This window comes from Scyliorhinus torazame, chromosome 5, assembly GCF_047496885.1.
Source record: "Scyliorhinus torazame isolate Kashiwa2021f chromosome 5, sScyTor2.1, whole genome shotgun sequence".
In the NCBI taxonomy this organism is placed as follows: domain Eukaryota; kingdom Metazoa; phylum Chordata; class Chondrichthyes; order Carcharhiniformes; family Scyliorhinidae; genus Scyliorhinus; species Scyliorhinus torazame.
In genome coordinates, this window is record NC_092711.1 from 296,646,113 (window position 1) to 296,667,303 (window position 21,191).

Consider the following 21,191-nt stretch of genomic DNA (forward strand, 5'->3'; position numbering starts at 1 on the left):
CCACCGGGTAAGTGCAGGATCGGGCACAATGCTTCTCCTGGCCAAATAGTAGGCTGGCACAAGCTGCCCCCACCAGGGATGAGCCACTCGGCTCAGGCTGTGGAAGGTACTTGGTGGGAAGAAAATAGGTAAAATTGTCCCATGTTTATAAATGAGGTGAGAAAAGCTGCCTGTTTGTGATTTTTAAAATTCATTTGTTTCCACTAATACGTTTTATTTTTCATTTAGGGTCAGCCGGGACAGATTGGGCCACTGGCAAGCAGCGGGCCTCCAGGCTTTCCTGGCCCAGAGGGGTTAAGAGGGCCAAAAGGTGAAAAGGGGAATTCCGGTAACCCAGGAGCGAGTGGCATGAAAGGAGAAAAGGTGGGTCCAGGCCGACGTCCAAAAATGACATTGCTGCTTCTTCAAGTGCCTTACGGTGAATGGTTGTGGCTGGGGGTGGGTGCGCGGGGCAGGGAGGTGGCTAGCTCAGTTGGCTATTTGACTATGGTTCAGAATCAACACTGTCTGGGCATTGAAAAGCTGTGCCAGTTGAGTTAGGCTTGAGGCCTCATTTTCCCCTGCCCACAGTAAAACCACGCCAAAGGCTGCCATTTTAGCGACTCTTTGAATAATCAAGAACGGTACCCGGAGACGAGGAAGATTGAAAAGATTCAGGGTTCAACTCATTCAAAAGCCTGAACTCTTTTTTAAAAAATTGTTTTTATTCTCCATTTTCACATTTTCCGTCAAAATTTACACCCCACCCACAAACAGTAAATGGTAACAAATACAAAATCAATCCCCTTAACAATACCAATGATCCCATCCTCCCACCACCCCAAACAACGGCCCACCTGCCAATATAGGCATCCAATAAAACAAACCCTCCCACGGTGGAAACAAAAAACAAATGAGAAAAAGAAAAAGGAGTCCGGGACCGCCCATGGTCACCATTAACCTATAGAGTCCCCTCCCCCCCTACTCTCAACGCCATCCAACCTCTGAAAGAGTACCGTACATGATACCCAAGAGTTGTACCCCCCCCCCCCCCAGTCTCCAACTCCTCCCATCCTCCCCCCAATCTCGGTTCCTTCCCCCCCCAATTTTCCACCCCGGCTAGACCACTCGGACCCTGTTCTGCCAGGCTCCGATGGCCGCAGCCCCTCCCCCCACCTCACTCCCGTTCACTGGCCGGCTTAAACCGGCCAGCGTGGAGGCCCCCGCCCGGGCCCCTTTCCCCCTTGCCCGGCCCTAGGAAAGCCCAGAGATCTCCTTTTAGCACACACACCCCGCATATCCACCTACACCCCAAAGAGCCCTCATTTCGAGTGAAAGTCCCATCACTTCCCTTGTCCAAATATATACAACATTGGCTCCTTTAGCCCATACACCCGCACGCAGTGAAACAAAAAAGAAGAAAATACAGTCATGAGGTTACATCGGCACCTGGCCATTTCTCAATTTCTCAGTTCTGCCACAGTCCTTCTGCCTTCGCAAACTCCTCCGCTGCTTCCACAGTTCAAAATAAAAGTCCCTGAGTTTGTAAGTCACCCTCAGCTTCGCTGGATATACAATGCCGCACCGCACCTTGCTAGTGTACAGTGCCCTCTTCACCCGGTTGAAGGCAGCCCGCCTCCTCGCCAGCTCCACCGTTAAGTCCTGGTATACACATATACCAGCTCCAGCCCACTGCACCACCCGCTTCTGCTTGGCCCAGCTCAGGACCTTCTCCTTCACACTGTACCTACAGAAGCACAGAGTCACTACCCTTGGTGGCTCACTCGCCTTTGGTACAGGCCTCCACGACCGATGAACCCGATCCAGTTCATATCAGGAGGGATCCTCCCCCTCCCACAATAGTTTTGCCAGCATCGTGGCAAAATACTCAGTCAGCCTCGGTCCTTCAACTCCTTTGGGCAGCCCCACAATCCTCAAATTCTGTCGCCTGGATCTATTTTCCAGGTCTTCCATTATTCCTCGCAGATCCTTGTTAATGTCCATCATCTTCCGCATCTCCTTCCCCATCGAGGCAAGTTGATCACCGTGCTGCAATAACATCTCCTCCATTTACTTCAGCGCCTCCCCTTGCTCTCGCACTTCCGCCACTGCGCTCGCCACTGGGGAAATCGCCTCCTCCACCAGCGCACTCAAAACCTCTCTCATCTCCTTCCTCATTGTCTCCATGTATTTTGTAAACTGCCTTTCGAATTCCACAGCCATCACCTTAGTTATTTCTTCAGCCATAAGCAATACGGCCTCCCCTTGTGCTGCAGCCTCCATTTTTCCTGGTGACCCCGCGGTGACCTTTCCACTCCCCGACGGACCTTCAGCTGTTTTCCTTACGGCCGTTTGTTTGCTCACCCTCGACATTTTTCTTCACTCTGCCTTCACTCTGCCGCCTCTGTACCTTCTCCCTGCTTTTGCCGCCTCCGTGGACCCTGGGACCGGGCTTAAAGCCCCCGAAAATGCCGTTCCCGAATGGGAGCCCTCCATTGTGCGGCCGCCTCCCGCCCGCCGTCACCGGAAGTCCCCCGAAAGCCTTAACTCTTAACAGTTGCCCATCACAACCCCTCGGCAATTATCGTGACCCCCAATTCCCTGGCCTCATCCCATCGCAATTATTCACCACATTCTTCCGGATGTCTACAGAATAAAAATAGAAACAGTAAAATGCAACAGGTTCACAGCAGCTAAGTCAGTATCGGCAGGGGAAATAAAAGGTGTGTGTACTTTAAAACCGATGAACTGGTCAGTTTGGGCGACGCAAATGATCTCCACCCCAACAGGACCCGCCTCCGGGCAATCAGCGAGGCAACGGCTGACCTCTGCCCCTGCACCCGCCTGCCGCCAGAGCCGGTGCGACACCCCGGAAAAGGCTTCTTGGGGCCCTGGTTCCAGGTTCACAAGCGCTATTCCGAGATGACACCATCCAGGTGTGGTTATGTTCACCGTACCTATTTTGCCTATTGTGATGGATCAAACTGTGTTGCTGCTGTAATTCCTGTTGTGATGTGTCTGTTGTTGCAGGGTCCAATCGGCGTGCCAGGATTTGTCGGGGTGAACGGGATTCCAGTAAGCACCATCCGCGGGGTTCCCCGCACTCCTGTTTGTAGGAACCGCTGAAGGAAACATTCGTTAAAAACCTCAGGACCTTACAGCATAAAGGGGGGCCATTCGGCCCACTGAGGCCAGGCTAGTTGTTGCAAGGAACTGTGCAATTGCCTCTGCTCCGCGGCTCCTCCCCCACAGCCTGTAAGTCGGCTGCAAGCCTTCCCTCCAGCGGATGCAGCGTGACGTGGGGGTGAGCCTTGTGAAGCGGAATCTGCTCTGGCACACGTACCCATTTCATATTTTTTATTCAGCTTGCTCTGCTGTTCTGTGGCAGCGATAGATCGAAGGTATTCCGCCCAGTCAGAGGGGGAGGGGAAGTGAACTGAAAAATGGGGAAGCGGGTGAACAGCAGGTTAAAAACGGAACAGCTGCTTGAAAAGAGGAAAACCCTTTCTGGTTGGGGTCCCACGCAAAACATATTGTCCAAAGTTACCCTTCCAGGAGAAAGACGGGGCTCTGTACTCAATATAAAACATGTAACCAGCTCTATTTAACGACGCGTGCTTTGGATTGAACATGCATAGTTGAAGGCGAACCTGTCCCTGTACCTACCCCTATCTCACTTTGCTGCACCCCACCCCACAACCTATTTATGCCAAATATCCTGATTTTGGCCCCAATGGTTAGCAGCAGAAGGAGTTCCTCTCCCTCTTACTCCCATCGGAATCCTGTGTCCTGCGCCCTGTCCGGCACTGTGAATATTTACACACAGGGCAATGCCACCCTCTGCTGGAAGTCAGACTGTACTACAGCAGCCAAGAAAGTCTTGCTGTTTGAACAGAAATGGTTGAAAATACACAGTAGGCCAAAGGTAAAGTGAAAAGACAGCGTGATCTTTCAGGTGTAACCTTACGTCAAAACTTCAAATTAAAAGCTAAACCAGCCCCGAGCCCTAAATAACAGGCTGCTGGATGGCTGGGGCCCGGGGAAACAATAAAACCGTCCTGAATTGAGAGGGAAGTACTGAGTTGAATGAACTCAGTAGATAGAAAACTGAGCCGATTTTATTTTCGCAGCATGAGAACAGGCAAGGCCAGCATTTGTTGCTCATCCCTAAGTGCTATCATATTGAGTGCGGTATTTTTTTTAAAGGATAGGCTTGCAGACCACAAATGTACAAACAAGAACTTTATTGGAAAGGTGTTTTATCACAGGCTGCCAGAATAGACTAACTTTTAGACTGCCGAAACCGCCGATGATGTCATCAGTACATCACGTGAGCAAACTCTTAAAGTGACCTTGTTCTAACTAGGAACAAATATGAATACACAACACTTTCCTCCCCCTATACATCAGATTTCCTGCAATGAAACACGGTATAACATTAACAATCAAAATTTACAATACGGACAATTAATAAACACAGCAGTCAATAAATTAGACATTCCGGAGATGTCAATTCTTGTGCGGTTGTCAGCAAACCTCAGGCATCTACTTCTTCGTGTTGACTGTAACCTCTGGTGTTTTTGGAGTAGTTCAGACGACATCCGTTGTTGCCTCGACTGGATGCAAGGTAGGATTTGGAGGCTGACTCGGTGCTGAAATGTCCTCAGCTGAGGTTCTGTCTTCCTGTTATGGGCCAGGGTTTAGAGAACCCCAAAGTGTATCATGGAGTTCACCTTACCCACAACTTGTAATAGATTGTGGTATGGGGAGCACACGGCCCACTCTACAGGTGTGGTGCAGCAGAAATGGAAAAGTATTTTTTAAAGCAAAACAATGTTTATTCTATTAACTCAAGTTAACCTTTTGAAAACAAACAGTGAACATTTTAGCAACCATTAATTCAAATACAACCCCCAAAGAATACAACACTAAGTAATCCGTAAGCTGTCCTTTTAACATCCAGACTTTAAAACAAAACCTTTAAACAGAAGCACATCAGGTTTACATTCACTACTGAGAACATTTATAATTCTGAATTCATCAAATGATCAAGAGATAGTCTTTTGATGGCAAAGAGAACAGCAGTACACCTGCTTTGTCTGGCTTCAGCTCCAACACACTGAAAAACGAAACCAAAAAAAACACAGACACACCCAAGTTTTCTCAAAGTGAAACTAAAAAGCAGAGCCAGAGCTCAGCTCCACCCATACTCTGACATCACTGCAGTAACATGAGCAGCCAAACATTTCTTAAAGTGACATTCGCATGACACTTCCACAGTTGTATCCGATATTGTCAGGTTCTCAGCTGTATACAGGTCTTCACTTGGCACAGTTTGTTGCAGACTCTCAGTTGACTCTGTCTCTGGCAACCTTGTTCTAGCTGCTAAAAGTTGGTCAGCGTGTCTTCTCCACATAACATTGTCCCAAGTTTAAACGGTGTAGGAGATCGATCCTCTCTGTGCCAATTCAATGACAGGTATCCACTTCTCACTGATGGCATAGTTCTGGCCAATACTTCTTGACATTTATTAAAAACACGGCGTATAGCCCTGTTCTCACGTCGCAGAACCTGATTTGGCTGCTTTTTCGGAGCTTTCACTTCAGAGGCTGCCAACGTTCATTGGTACTACTGAGCATTGAACACCCAGGGTAGTTCTTAACTGGAGTGTGGTGGAGCTGCCATTCTGCGAGTGTTGAAGTTGTCCGACTTATTCAAGTTTTCCCGACTCTTTAGTTCTTGCCCCAGGCTGTTGATCTGTTTTTTCGCTGCCAATCGCTGCCTCTCCAGGCTGTATACCAGCACCTCCTTTACCTGAATCTCGTGGCACAACCTCTGCAGTGCCTTCTCAAGATGGTGGAGTGCCTCCGTCAGACCCTGCGACTCTCCCTTCGAGGTTTCATTCTCACTGCATTCACCCTCGTGTTTTAGGTCTTGTTTCTGGAATACAACTTTGAACCTCTCCAGTTGAAGCTGTTGCTCCTGAGGATTTCCAAAAGGGGTCTTGCCTTTTTGGGCGGCAGGATAGCAAGGGCGGCACGGTAGCACAGTGGTTAGCACTGTTGCTTCATAGCGCCAGGGACCCAGGTTTGATTCATGTCTTGGGTCACTGTCTGTGCGGGGTCTGCACGTTCTCCCTGTGTCTGCGTGGGTTTCCGCCTGATGCGCCGGTTTCCTCCCACAAGTCCCAAAAGACGTACTTGTTAGGTGAACTGGAAATTCTGAATTCTCCCTCTGTGTACCCGAACAGGTGCCGGAATGTGGCGCCTAGGGGCTTTTCACAGTAACTTCATTGCAGTGTTAATGTAAGCCTACTTGTGACAGAATCATAGAGTCTCTACAGTGCAGAAGGAGGCCATTGGCCATGGGGTCCGCACTGACCCTTGTAAAAGAGTACCCTACCTAAGGATAGGCCCGTAACCCAGCAACCCCATCTAACCCTTTTGGACATTAAGAGGCAATTTAGCATGACCAATCCACTTAACCTGCACATCTTTGGACTGTGGGAGGAAACCAGAGCACCCGGAGGAAACCCACATGGGAGAACATGCAAACGCCACACAGACAGTCATCCGAGGGAATGAACGCAGGTCCGTGGTGCTGTGAGGCAGCAGTGCTAACCACTGTGCCACCCAGGCATGAATAAAGATTATTATTTTATTATAAAACAGCATATCAAATGTAGCCTTTAGGTTTGGGTGGTTCTGCAAAGTCAGGTTACGGTAATTCTTCTTGCTGTTGGTATGTTCAATGGACTTCAGATGCTGCTGCTCAGAGTGAAATAGGAAAGGAATATTGGGGTTGCAGACTGCACTCTGAGCAACTCCAACTCTTTCCATTTGGTCGTCTGGAACAACTCCCATCCAAACATCCTTCATGAGTTTCTGTGCTGTCTCCTTCTGCTCCTGTTGTTGCCGTTATTTACGATCAGCAATCTTTTTATACTTGTTGACCCTTGATGCACGAAGGTAGTCAGCAAGCCTTTTCCCAAACTGCATGAACAAATTTCCCAATGACCTCGAGCGTTTCCTTATGGCCAGGCGTTTCGAGATGCGCCTCAATTTCCTGTTCCTCCACGGTGCGGAATTTACAAAGTGAGCCCGTAAATGCATTCCGGACATCCTCGCTGGACTTTTCAGTGTACTTTTGACCTTCATTCTTGTCAAAGCATTCATCTGCATCATTAGCTCTTCATCCTTTGTTTCTCCACCCTGAAGCATATTTGTTCCAGCCTGCGGAGCCTTTGTTATCTTGGTCCCAGCACTGCCCACCTGGGTCTTGGCCACAGCTGCTTTCAGAGCTTCTTCAGCAGCTGCTACTTTCTGTCCTTTAGGCTTTTGGTTGGATCTGCTTCGGACTCCGAATAAGATTCACCTTGGCCCCAGTTTAACTTGATTCTCTCCAGCCAGGTTGTCCCCATTAGGGCTGGATAGTTATCTTTAACGATATGCAGGGAAAAGTCTGTGATCTGTCCGTTTAGCTGTGCATTTACCTTGCTCCGGCCCCTTAATGGAGCCATTTCTCCGATATAGGTTTGTGTTTTATCTTTGACGGTTACAAGGCAATATGTTATAGTTTCTCTTTGTTAACGGTTTCTGGGACCAATGAACCGGCTGTGCCAGTGTCCACCTCCGTTTTCACCAGCTGCCCATCCAGTAAAGGAGTGACCCAGTAACAGAAATGTTTCGCCCCCCAATGGCCTGTACGTTCAATAACAGTTCGTCATCGGAATGTGACTCTGGTCTCTTTTTGCGTCCTGTTTGTATGACGCGGATATGCTGCCCTCTGTTCGATTTTTCATTTAATGCATTTGGTTCTTGCTTTTTATGTTTCTTGTTTGAAACGTGATGTTTTATTCGCTAACACACGTGTTCGATGTGCCCCTTTTTATTCCAATTTTGGCATTTTGCATCTTTACTCCAGCAATCAGTTGCTGTTTGCCCAGTTTTTGCACTTCGCTGGCAATTTTGAACCGATGTATATGTTCGGATCACAGCGACATTTCAATTGATTTTAGCGCTCAAGCTTAATTGTTGCGCTTCTTTACCTGCTAATTCCATAGAGGTGGCAACTTCTAAAGTCTTCTTTAGGTCTTAGTTGCTCTCTGTTAAAAGCCTTTTTCTGGTTAGCTTCACTTCTTAACCCAAACACTTGTCTGTCTCTAATGGTGTCATTCAAGGCATCTTCAATTTCATAGTATTCAGCTAATTTCTTCAAAGTAAGTATGAACCATGCGATTGATTCACCGTCTTGTTGGTTACATTTGTGGAACCTGAATCTCTTGGTGATGGCCAAGGATTTAGATGAGAAATGGCCCTGCGATATCTCCACTATCTTTTAAAAAAAAAAATTTAGAGTACTCAATTCATTTTTTCCAATTAAGGGGCAATTTAACATTGCCAATCCACCTACCCTGCATATCTTTGGGTTGTGGGGGCAAAACCCACGCAGACATGGGGGGGAATGTGCAAAATCCTCACGGACAGTGACCCAGAGCCGGGATCGACCTGGAACCTCAGCGCCGTGAGGCAGCAGGGTTCACCCACGGCGCCACCGTGCTGCCATTATCTCCACTATCTTACCATGAGCTTTCGAGCCTGTTTTTTCTGATGCAGGAGATTGACAATTTCCACCCCATTGTGCTCAGGAAGGTCAGGACCACTCTGTCTGCCGCAATTCTGTTTGCTTGGTGATTTCATAATATAGGCCCATGGTGCCAAAACTCCTTCCATTTTACTATGGGAAGGCTTGTGGAAGCACAAAAGGACTACAAGGGTTTTAGCACTACCTCACATTTTTTTCCCTTTCAAACTGGTTAACCCTTGAGCTGCACGGAAGTGCAGTGGTCAACACTGCTGCCTCATGGCACCGAGTACCCGGGTTCGATTCTGGCCCTGGATCACTGTCCGTGTGGAGTTTGCACATTCCCCCCCATGTGGATTGGCCGCGCTAAATTGCCCCTTAATTGGTAAAAAAAGAATTGAGTATGTTAAATTTAAAAAAACAAGTCAACCCTGAGCTCAGCCTGTTCCTTTCTGAGTTTTGAAAGAAGTGTTGCAAAACACCCTTAGCTCTCACTTAATTGTTGCAGGGTATTTGTTACTTTACTTGCTACTCACAGTGGAGTGAGCACTGTTCCAGATCTTTCCAGGCAGAGCACGTGGCAAGCTTCTTTTGATGCTGTTTTCACCTAAACCTTTGTTTAACTTTCAGTTCCTTTGATGGTTGCTGCTGTTATTCAGCATCCCTCCATTGCCAGCTTTAGCATAGAGGTGTTTTTATCTTCTTAAACCTTTTTGGATGGCTACAGGGTGAATCGGCGATTTTTCTGACTCCCACCGTATTCCTGAAGTTCTTTTTCGGGTGTTTGCAGTGTGGATCAACCACCTTGTCGCCAGTTTCTTTGTGAAATTTTTAACGGATAGGCTTGCAGTCCACAGGGGTTCAAACAAACAAGAACTTTATTGGCAAGATGTTTTCTCACAGGCTGCTAGACTAGACTGACTGTTAGCCCACCTAAACTGCCGATTACATCGTCAATGCGTCCCGTGATCAAACTCTTAAAGTGACCTTGTTCCAGTAAGGAACAAATACACAACATTGATAATCTATGATTGAGTGCTTTAATAGACCATTTCAGAGGGAAGTTAAAAGTCAGGTGTGGGTTCTATTGTCACATGTAGACCAGACCGGGTAACAATAGAGGATTTCCTTCCCTAGAGGGCATTATTGCACCAGACGGGGTTTAATCAATAATAGCTTCATGGTCATCGTCATCGTCACAGAGACTAGTTTTGCATCCCAGATTTATTCGTTGAATTTTAAATTCCACGAGCTCCCATGGTGGGATTTGAACCAATGTCCCCAAAAGCATTAGCTCGGTACTCTGCATTGCCAGTCAAGTGGTATTATCACCACACCACGATCTAACATGAGGTGGAAAAAGATCATCCCAGCGAAATAGTGGAAATACATCAAAATGTACAAATCGCACAGTTGAGTCCTCCTGCATCAGCAGGTTTTTTTAAAATTCCTCCCCCATGCCTTTAATTTTTAACATTTTTTTCATTGTGTGGGCCCCTTAATTATCTTTCCAATCGCCTCACCGAGACAGTCTCCCGTACCACCTCACAGTTGTCTATGAAGCAGTTCACTGGATTCACAACAGATAGCCATTGGAAGAACCAAACAAAGTTTTCTTTGGAGTTGCCACTGGCTGCCCAGGTCCTGTGTACCAGGGGCTGCTCACATTAATGTGGCCTTGCAATGGTGTAAGAAACATCTTCACACTGCTGCTGGCTCTGCTGTGCCAGCTCTTGATGGTGCCCATGTCCAGAATAGGAAAGTGAACCATCCCTCTCCTTGGTGAGCACAAAAAAAAAGAACAATTAAAAGTTTAATTTTTACAGGCAGCATGGTGGCCCAGTGGTTAGCACTGCTGCCTCAGAGCACCGAGGACCCGGGTTTGATCCTGTACCCGGGTCACTGTCCATGTGGACTTTGCACATTCTCCCAGTTGGTCTCACCCCCACAATCCAAAACGATGTGCAGAGTAGTTGGATTGGCAACACTAAATTGCCCTTTAATTGGAAAAAGAATTGGGTACTCTAAATGTATAAATAGAAAGGTTTAATTTTTAAAAATTATGTAATAAAGGTATTTCATTCTTACCAAACTCTTCTTTCTTCAAAGGGTCACCCAGGGCAACAAGGTCCAAGAGGCCGTGCTGGTCTAGACGGGTGTAATGGTACCAGCGGGGACTCGGGTTACCCTGGCACTGCTGGTTACCCAGGAACACCAGGATTCCAGGTAAATAATTGGCACAATTCAGGATTCGTTGACTGATTTTCCAGTGGATTAATTTGGAAAATATAGCTACCTTCTGTTTGTAAAAAGCAAATTTATTCAATGCAAGAAAGAAAGGCTAGGGCAGCACGGTAGCACAAGTGGATAGCACTGTGGCTCCACAGCGCCAGGGTCCCAGGTTCGATTCCCCGCTCGGTCACTGTCTGTGCGGCGTCTGCACGTTCTCCCCGTGTCTGCGTGGGTTTCCTCCGGGTACTCCGGTTTCCTCCCACAGTCCAAAGAGGTGCAGGTTAGGTGGATTGGCCATGATAAATTGCTCTTAATGACCAAAAATGTTAGGAGGGGTTATTGGGTTACGGGGATAGGGTGGAAGTGAGGGCTTAAGAGGGTCTGTGCAGACTTGATGGGCCGAATGGTCTCCTTCTGCATTTTATGTTCTATGTTCAAAGACTTGTATGTGCCCATTGTTGTACTGTAGGAAATGTGGCAGCTCAATTTCTACTCAACTCCCACAAGCAGCACTGTAATCATGACCCGATATTCTGGTCTTTGTGATGTTGATTGAGTGTTATCGGCCAGTGCACCAGGGACAACAATGGTGCATTGGATTTTTATATCCACCCATAATGGGGTCTTGGTTTAACATCTCATACATGACACCGGGGGGATTCTCTGTCCCGCCAGCCCCGTTTTCCAGCGTAGCGCGCCTCTTCCGGCAGCGGGATTCTCCGTTCCCGCAGCCGGCCAATGGGGTTTTCCATTCATCCCACGCCGTAGGGAAACCCTATGTCGTGAAACGGAGGATCCCGCAAAGCAGATCCAACAGGTTAGCACTTTTCAACATCGCGCTCAAGTCCGAACCCTGATTGATGGGCTCAAACCCTGGGGTGAGGCTTGAACCCCGAATCTTGTGTGAGGCAAAAGTGCTTCCAATGGAACTTCGACCGACAAATAACTGTGGCAAAATGTAGTTAAGGGACTAATGAATCGGCATTCAGATTGTTTCCCCACAGATTGTTATTAGTAATCAGTTTGTCAAACTGTCCATCTTAAAGAGTATCAGAGCTGGTCTCAAGCCTGTCCTCTTTCTCAACAATTGCCTTTCAGTCATGGGCACTGCAAGCAGTCACGAGCTGAGTTCCTAGATCATGTTCTGTTTCATTTTCATGTCTTAGAAAAGCTAAGGTGGACTAAAAATGCCCTTTTCAAAAAGAAAATAGCATATTATTATAGCATTCCTGAGAGTGTGAGGATAAGTCCTTCTTTGAGATAGTTTCATTGAATACTGCACCAATTCTGAAGAACTCTCTCAATGTTTCTCAGTACCCAAGAATAGATTATACAACACCCGGCAGTCTGGAAAGCAGAATTATAGGAAAACAAATATTTTTCTCATTGAGACCCGGGTGCCACTCTTGGAACAGACTAAATGCAGGAATGAAATGGCCATTCTCAGACTCATCCCGGAGGACAGAATTAGCGAGAGTTTGTCACACACAAGACCTGAGTCCATTGCAACGCTTTAAGATCTGCCTTCCCCGCACCCAATCATTCCTTCCAACCAAAACTGGGAATTATCTGTATTTCTTTTTGCGACATCACAGTGAAGGGATCGCAGGTCCAGGGGTGAGATTCTACTGGGCAAGAATGAGCCTCCAGCAGTTCTGCTTTGTGAATTACCTCGATGGGCCTCATTCCCTCGCTTTGTGACAATCTAATGGTGGGTCATCCAAATTTGAGCTGGAATCTGGCCTGGTCTCGGTCTCGAGGGTGCCGGAATTTGGACATTGGACCCATGCTAACTTCTGATTTCTATCTCGCTCCCTCTAGGGTGATAATGGTCAGAAAGGGGCAAAGGGAGAGCCAACCTATATCTCTGGAAGCCACGGTGGATTGAGGGTAAGAAGGTCTTACTGTAACTTTGATCCCACGGTTCTGAGAGGAATGATTAGAATCAAAATTTGGCACTAAGAGAAGGGGCTGAAAGTTGAGATATAGTCTTTATCCCAGAAATTGTGGTTGTGTAACATGTCCATAAGATGTTCATTTTTGCCCTTACATTAGGCAGGTTGACACTCCATCAGCGTACAGAGCAATGTTGCACAATTGCGTTAAGCTCTTGCACCTTCTTATCACAGAAGAAAGATTGACTTTTATATAGTACCTGTCGTGACTTTGGGATGGCCTGAATAGCTTTCAGCTCCAATGGAGTACTTTGGAGTTTAGTCACTCGTGTAATGCAGAAGACACGATTTGTGCTCAGCAAGACCTCACAAACCAACAGTGTGAGCCACGTCTAACAGCAAAGCTCACATCTGTAATTAGAATCCAGCTTCCTTACATTGTGGAGCTCAGAGGCTCTTTCCTGACATCCTCCTCTAAGCTCAAGCCACCAATTTGTATAAGTGGCTGCAAAGTCTTTCGGTGTTAATCCAGCCCCTTCATAATCTCGGGCTAACAATGACCATCAAGCAGTCTTGTATCTGACTGACCGACCAATGAGAGGGTGGCACACATACAGAAGTACGGAATGTCAATTTTCCCAATTTACACCTTGGGCTGAATTTTATGGGGGCTGAAGGCATTGCTCACATCCCGCCAGCGGTTTGGTGCCAGTCCAGCTGAAGCTCACCAAGGTTGCCCCGCGGTAACAAAGGGCTGCCTGTGGCGTGGATAAGGTGAGAATGGAGCTCCCACCCCTGAATGGGAGCAAGTCTTGCCATTGAGAGCTTCCTGCCAATCTGATTGGCCAGCAGCCCGAGCAGACCCAGCAGCGCCAGAACTCAGCAGTGGGTGCTGCTGGGACTGCAGGCAGGCCCTGGGAAGAAGAGCAATGAATTCCGGAGTGAGGTACATTGGGGGTACTGGATGGGGGGGGGGGGGGGGGGGGGGGGGGGGGGGGGGGGGGGGAATTGGAGAGCCTAGGGAGGGGGAAAGGGGGCTGGGGTTGCACAAAGGGGCTTAATTTCGTAGGGATGAACAAATGCACACAGGGCATATCCCTGTCCTAAGCAGTTTTCAAAAAAGCACAGCCTGACTGTATTTTGGGGAACAGGCGGGGTGATAGCCACCATATTTTAGGTCCCCTCACCCACAGAAAACACATCCAGGGAGTCCATAAAATCCAGGCCCATGTGTGTTCACATTACAGCTTACATCTTGGCCTGGATTTTATGCATCCTCACCAGCAGGAGGGGGAGGGGAGGATTCATTAAATTCAGGAGGCAGCATGACATACCCCTCCTCACCCCTGCCTATCTGTCACTGCAATTATAGCAATTGGGGGTGGAGTCGGGGCAGCCCATCCACCTGTGGGTCAATCCAAACCCTTCAATGGGCATTAATTGCCTACTTAAGGGCATCAAACCTCACCGGCTTTTAACCAGCTGTGAGAGAGGGCCCACACCAAACGGCCATTTTTAAAATGTCCTTTTTTTCATTAGTTCATGGCGTCCCTGGCTGGACTGGCATTTATTGTCCATCCCTCAGGGCATTTAAGAGTCAGTCACATTGCTGTGGGTCTGGAGTCGCATGTAGGCCAGACCGGGTAAGGACGACAGATTTCCTTCCCTGAAGGACATTAGTGAACCAGATGTGTTTTTACTACAATCGACAATGGTTTCATGGTCATCATTAGACTTTTAATTCCAGATATTTTATTGAATTCAAATTTCACCATCTGCCGTGGTGGGATTCGAACCTGGGTCCCCAGAGCATTACATTGGTTCTCTGGATTACTAGTCCAGGGACAATACCACTATGTCACTGCCTCCCCTCTTGCAGCAGCCTCTCACTGTTGAACTTGTTGAGCTCATCAGGGCACACCCCCCCCCCCCCCCCCCCCCCCCCCCCCCACACACACCCACACAAAGGTGTTACCCCCTTCTCCAGGTTTCTCTCTACCCATGTCCTGTTCAATTCCAGCTTGCTGTCCCCACTCACCCCCCTCCACTCCAGGACCTGCCAGCTTGGCCTCTGATTGGCTGGCAATTCCCTGTGGTGTGATTTGCTGGTTCCGAAGGGGCAATTAGCAATTAGCCCTTAAAGAGCTGCGGGGCAGTCAGTCTACGCCCCCCCACCCCCCCCCCCCCTCACCCACAGGCTTCCCTGTAACTTGTTACCCAACTGGGCGGGGAATGCGATGCCTTGAATAATTCAGCCCACGGGGAGTAGCTGACTGCTGCAGAGCCACAGGTAAAAGGTAACTGAGCATCCAGTAAACTGGCTTCATTGTGCAGAACGAACATCCCTGCGTTTGCCATCCCTGCGATCAGCCATGATCTCATTGAATGGCGGAGCAGGCTCGAGGGGCCAGATGGCCTACTCCTGCTCCTAGTTCTTATGTTCTTTGTGCGGATGGCCTGGATATTTATGCCTACATGGTGCCCAGCAACTATGCTGATAATTATGTTGGTGCCCAGTGACTTCAGGTACAGTGGCAGCACAAATTGGGCAAGATCTGTTTGACTGCTCTTGAATATGATCGGGTCAATGGAATTGATGTATTATGTCCAGCCAACACTATCCCATCACGTAACCATTACTGCCCTAGACACAATTCCATCCCACTGCTCAGTGAGACCAGAGGTAGGCAGGAGGGCGTAGTGAAAACGGCTTATGGATGATGTGCAGCCAAGCAGTGATTAGCTCCGCTGATAAAGATAACAACTGTTAAAACTACTCAATTCTCAATCCATTAGCAACTGGTAGCAGGGCTGAACGCACCAGGGCATTGAGAACTAATAGACCAAATAAATGGATAAGATATTCTATCTGGCTTGATTCAGGTAAGTAGCAGCTGGTTCTTTGTTCGATGGTTGTTGAATTGGAATGGGTGCAGCAAGAGATGTTGCAGAATAATTTCCCTCTGTCCCGCTTCAAAGACCCATCCCTCATATTGCTGAAGACCTGGAAGTAGGTGCCGAACCTGAGGCCCAAAGCTGACAGGCCTTGCCACTGGTTGTGCCAGCCCTGTTGCACATGTTGGCAATGAATATCCCTGTATGGCACAGCTCTGTGTCTGGCTGACCTGCCGATATCTGTAGAAATGGTTGGCAGTGACTTTGCAGGTGCAGCTAATCAGGCTTTACTTTATTGACGAAGGCTGGTACTTTTAGGTAACGCCATGCCAACACATAACATCCTGCTACCGTGATTCATCTGGACAACCATGCAGCATAGCGTTAATCAGACTGCCACACCTACCTGTCATCAACGTTTCTGCCACAACCTTCCCTTCAAATCTGAAGTGTAGTGAATATGGATTGCCTGTCAGTGGGTGTTTAGTTAATTCTTAGAAAAACAAAGTACCACAGATGCTGAAAATCTGAAATAAAAACAGAAAATAATGGAAACACCCAGTAGGTCTGGCAGCATTTGTGGAGATAGAAACAGGAAATGGTTTTCCATCTACATTGCATTCGTTCTGATGCTGTAGCCCAGACTAGTGCTACACCTTCCTTCCTCAATCAAGGATTTCCCCGACAAGGTGAACAGGGCCCTTGACCATGTCCGTCTTATTTCCCATGTTCCTGCTCTCACCCTGTCCCCTCCCTCCCAGGAACAGGAAAGTGTTCCCGTTGCCCTTACTTTCCACCCCACCAGCCTCTCCATTCGAAGGATCGTCTGCCACCATTTCTGCCACCTGGCATGGGCATGAGGGCCATAGGGGTTGGGCGAGGGAGACATACGTTGGCATGGGTGTCCATTGGGAAGTGTGTGGGGCTGGGCATGAGGTAGCATGGCCGGAGTTGGGGATTGTATTGGGTGTGAGGCTGTGTTATGGGTGAGGGCCTCACATTTTTGATCGTAGCTGAGACAAAGTCTCACAGCTCTGAGGCCAGCCTTTTAAACAGCCTGCCTCCGCGCCCAACAGCCCTTTGTGGCTGCCTCCGCGCTCTTTCGTGTTGGCTGACCTGACTGATGCCCACACCCACATCCCACCGCACCAATGGAAATCCATTTCTCCTGGTGCTCTCCCCTGAGGCAAGTGGGCCGAGCCAGGAATTTCCCCGACTCCTGCTACCCTCCTCGACGCTGAAAGTCCAGCCCTGCCATCAACTCAGCTTCCTTCTCGAAAGGTGCTGCCTGACCTGCTGAGTATTTCCAGTATTTGCTGCTTTTTATTTCTGGTGGCTCTTGGCTGCACAGCTGCTGAGCAGGGACGGGGCGGCCCCCCGATTAACATGATGTCTCTTCTGGGTGACCTTACCCTTATTCGTCCAAACGTCACAGACAGAGAAACGTCAATGTCGGCCCTGGCACTGGGGCCCAGGTTCTGATGGCTGGTGTTAAGGTCAGAGCACATCAGAGCCATTTGTTATCTTCTTCACCTCAGCAAAAGTGATGTGAATGTGATCTCCTCTTTGATGCTTTAAACATCTCCTGTTTTAGTTTTTTATTACTTTCTGCACCAATTACTAAAAAGTGGATTTTCAAGTGATTTTTCTCCCCTCTCTCTCCAGCAGGGTGATCCGGGCCTACCAGCTTTGGATGGAGTGCCTGTGAGTATCAATTGGTGGAAAATGTTCCCTTGGTAGGCGGGATTATAAAAAGGCATTTCATTTAACCGTGTTGCAGCCTCACCTTGTTTCTATTTTGTCTCTCTAACAGTGGAAGTAGCTTTGACCATGGGGATGTCTGTTGAGATATTGAATGCATGCCAATGTAGACAATGGCATGTACCTATAAGAAGCTGCATAGTGACATCCCTGTGACATTGCCGTGTGTAAGGCAGGAGGATTAAAGGTACAGCCTCCATGTTAGTTGTTCTCCATTGCCCATGACTCTGTATCAGTAAGACTTCACGTATCGCTTATGAGTCAGGCATATAGTCAAGTAATCAGCCTGTGTGACTGTTCGTGCCCACGCTAGACCAAGTGTGCAGAGCTGTATCTAGTTGTGACCAGTAATAAACTTCATGATTGTGTTCAACCCTCGTCAACCTGAACACCTTGCTTAGCATGTTAATATAAAGACAGATCCCTTGAGATCTACCTCGAGACCCTCAGCATGTACGGTGGCAACGAACCACAAGTGTTAAACAGAGATATCAATTGAGCCCCGCAAGTTCCAGAACAATTTCACCTTTTATTTTATGCCATTTAAGAGTCAAATCAATTGAGGTTAGTGTTCTGGGCTTACACTAGATAAGAACTGACTTTAGTCTCCCCAAATTCCTTTTCCACATAGACCAGTTCAAACTACAACAAAGAGGAGATTTCCATTCCATCAATCTGGGCACAGGTTTCTTTTCTCATAAACTGGATTAAACATTGAGGTTGTGCTGCTCGTACCCCAGTGCAAATGTCGGGGGCGGCCCACCTCCGCCTGGCTGGCTCACCATGCTTTAATATTTTGGGCAATGGCCCTTTAATTAGTATGAGGTCCGACTGCCATCACGAGGAGGAAGCCCCATTCTTTCACGAACCAGTAGCCCACAGAGTCAAACCTGTTGGACTGTACATTGGGCCCACCCTTTGAATTGGACTGTACAATCCCACCCATTGAATTGGAATAGCAGCAGATTGAAGCCATTATGTCAACAAAATTTATCCATTTAAGCACTGATCTGCTTTCCTGCCCATGATAGCTCGCAAAATTCAACTCAATATTTACCATAAAACTTGAAACCCTCAAATACAAATTACCAAAAGCTGGGCGTGCAAATTATAAATGACATTTTACAGATTAGCTTTCGCTAATAAAATACTCCCACGAACCTCTGTGCTTTCCCATGTGTGAGAGCGGAAACTACCATGGACTCTTGAGTTCTTCTATGTGCTACCAATGTGCATTCGGGTGAAATTGCTCCATTTATGGTTACAACTAATGAAATGGAATTGACATTAACTCATTTGGTAGAACTAGCCTTTCCTTACACGTGGGGCAGGATTCTCCGGTCGGCGAAGCCAAAATCATGTTTGGCGATCGGACGGAGACTCCCCATTCGCGACGAAATCGGGGGCGGTGCCCCTTTGGCGATGCTCCGCCCTTCAAACATGGCATACTCAGGGAGTACGCCGTATGGACGGCCTCAGGACGTCACTTGAGGCCCTCTCCCGATGCTCTGCCCCCAATGAACCGACTTCCAGACAGCGTCAGGCGCGTGTGCTCACACCTTTCAAGAACTTCGCGGACTGAGCCCAGCACCGTCACAGTCGGAGAGGGAGCCGTTCCCTGGGCAGGAGGACTTTGGCGGGGGCTGTTGGAGGTGGTCCGGGGTGGCGAGGGGTGTTACAGGGGGGCAGTTTTTGGCAGGCAGGGTCTGCATGCAGTCGGCGCTCATGCATGGCCATGGACTTGGCAATTCTCCCGCCGTATCCGCAGGTGGCTTTACGCTGTGCGGCTGCTAGCCCCTCACCGGCTGCTACTGTTCCCACGCCGTTGTCAGCACTTAGCCTGCAAAGCGCAGAATCCAGACCAAGGTCTCCGAGTGAGAAAAGAGTATAGAAGCGATATCACTGCACTCGCTGCCTGGCGATCACACCATTTGCCATCAAATGTGGGAAACCTGCTGGGTTGTTCCCAGGCAGCAAGACTGTGAATTATTTGAAGAAAATAGCGAATTTACTTTGATTGCATGGCTCATCCTGCTCCACATCTTGGATACGGCAAAATGCGCATGTCTAATCCTTCAACAACCAATGTCTAAGTGAAATACCATTATTGTTTAAATATTCAGTGACCGGTTGGCCCTGGCTATGAGTTCAGGTTTAATTTGATACATGGATGAACTGGCTCAATTGTTTCTTCTTTTTTTCTTGCAGGGTCTGAAGGGTTCACCTGGTCCCTATGGCCCTGGGGGTCCCAGAGGATATCCAGGCAATCCAGTACGTATTCTCAGGAGAACCACCCTGTGTTTTATTTCACCCAACTGGATGGTCACCGGGATGAGAGTTATTTTGGGCTGATAATTTGTCTGCTTTTGTGACAAAGTATTGCCTGCAGTGATTGGACACAGATACCAAAATCAGTCGCAATATTTGCTCCCCTCCGAGACTAGACTAGGTTGAATGTTTAAGCTGTTATTGGCACAGGTCGAGGTATTGCCAGCAGGCCCATTGAACAGTTGGTAGTCCATTTGCATTTGACAAAAGTGCTACAAGTTGCCTGAATTGGGCAATTGTTCAACATGTTAGTGGGGCTTCCCCTGAGTGGTAAAGCTAACCCTTTATGTCATTGGGCTCGTGAGGAGCACTCAAACATACAGAATTTCCTGGACCTCTATGGCCCAGGCAGGCCAACCGAGTACATTCTCACTCCCTGCTCTGTGAAAGGTAAGCTCGCACCAGCTGAGGCAGCAACAAAAGGAGATTTTTAATGATCTTGACGCCTCTTGAAGAGAAAGTCAGTCAGGGTTCTGACATCAGATCATTACAAAGCAGCCTCTACGAAAAGCATGTGTCTATGAATACCGTATGTATGGGATTGAGCTCATGGCCTCCTCACTGTTGAATCTGACGACACGAGTAGTGACCGCATGGGAAAGTTGCAACATATAGATCAAGACCCAAGCCGTAATAGGGAGGGATCTTCAGGTCCTGCCAATGGTGGTCGTCATCAAGTCTTACTCAAAAATCCTGGTGTTAAAATTAAAATTCAGCGATTTGTCGAGGGATTATATTAGTGGCTGCCCTTTTACAGTCTGTTGGTATCCTCAGAAAACCATTAATTCTTTGATCTTCTTCTTCAGGGTCGACCTGGTCTCCCAGGCGCTCAAGGATTAAAAGTAAGTAGTGGTTTATGTTGTTCACTCGTGTTTAGTGTTAAACAGGCAAAATTACCCACACAGCATCAGACTTAAATCCACTGCTGTCCTCTGACACCTGTTGGAACCTACTTGCAGCCTTCTGTAGGCTGCACTACCTTGTCCCACTTGTCATATTGCCCTGTAGTGTTTTGCCAGGTCCCTGTTGCGCTTCTAAAATAGGAAATTCCAACAAAGGGAGTTCCCATCCCTGGTTTCACCCCAAATCCTCACTCTGATGAGTCAACCTTAAGACCTAGGAGCAGAATTAGGCCACTCAGCCCATCGAGTCTGCTCCGCCATTCAATCATGGCTGATATTTTTCTCATCCCCATTCACCTGCCTTCTCCCTATAACCCCTGATCCCCTTATTAATCAAGAACCTATCTATCTCTGTCTTAAAGACACTCGGTGATTTGGCCTCCACAGCCTTCTGCGGCAAAGGGTTCCACAGGTTCACCACCCTGAAGAAATTTCTCCTCATCTCTGTTTTAAAGGATCGTCCCTTCAGTCTGAGGCTGTGCCCTCTGGTTCTAGTTTCTCCTCCCAGTGGAAACATCCTCTCCACGTCTATCCTATCAAGGCCTCGCCGTATCCTGTAAGTTTCAATAAGATCTCCCCAAGACGTTGTCAGCCATGAGGAGGAGGTCCATGCTTA

The 21,191-nt window shown here is 48.0% G+C and overlaps 1 protein-coding gene across 1 annotated transcript in view; it reads left to right on the forward strand.

The window, feature by feature from the left end:
• The window catches only part of col4a6 (collagen, type IV, alpha 6), a 497,938-nt gene that overhangs the window by 311,954 nt on the left and 164,793 nt on the right, over positions 1-21,191 (forward strand). The window contains exons 5-11 of the mRNA XM_072501535.1: positions 229-363; positions 3,010-3,054; positions 10,672-10,788; positions 12,616-12,684; positions 17,250-17,288; positions 19,554-19,616; positions 20,480-20,515. Of these exons, the coding sequence (XP_072357636.1) occupies positions 229-363; positions 3,010-3,054; positions 10,672-10,788; positions 12,616-12,684; positions 17,250-17,288; positions 19,554-19,616; positions 20,480-20,515 (504 nt within the window). The remainder of the gene's footprint in view (positions 1-228; positions 364-3,009; positions 3,055-10,671; positions 10,789-12,615; positions 12,685-17,249; positions 17,289-19,553; positions 19,617-20,479; positions 20,516-21,191) is intronic.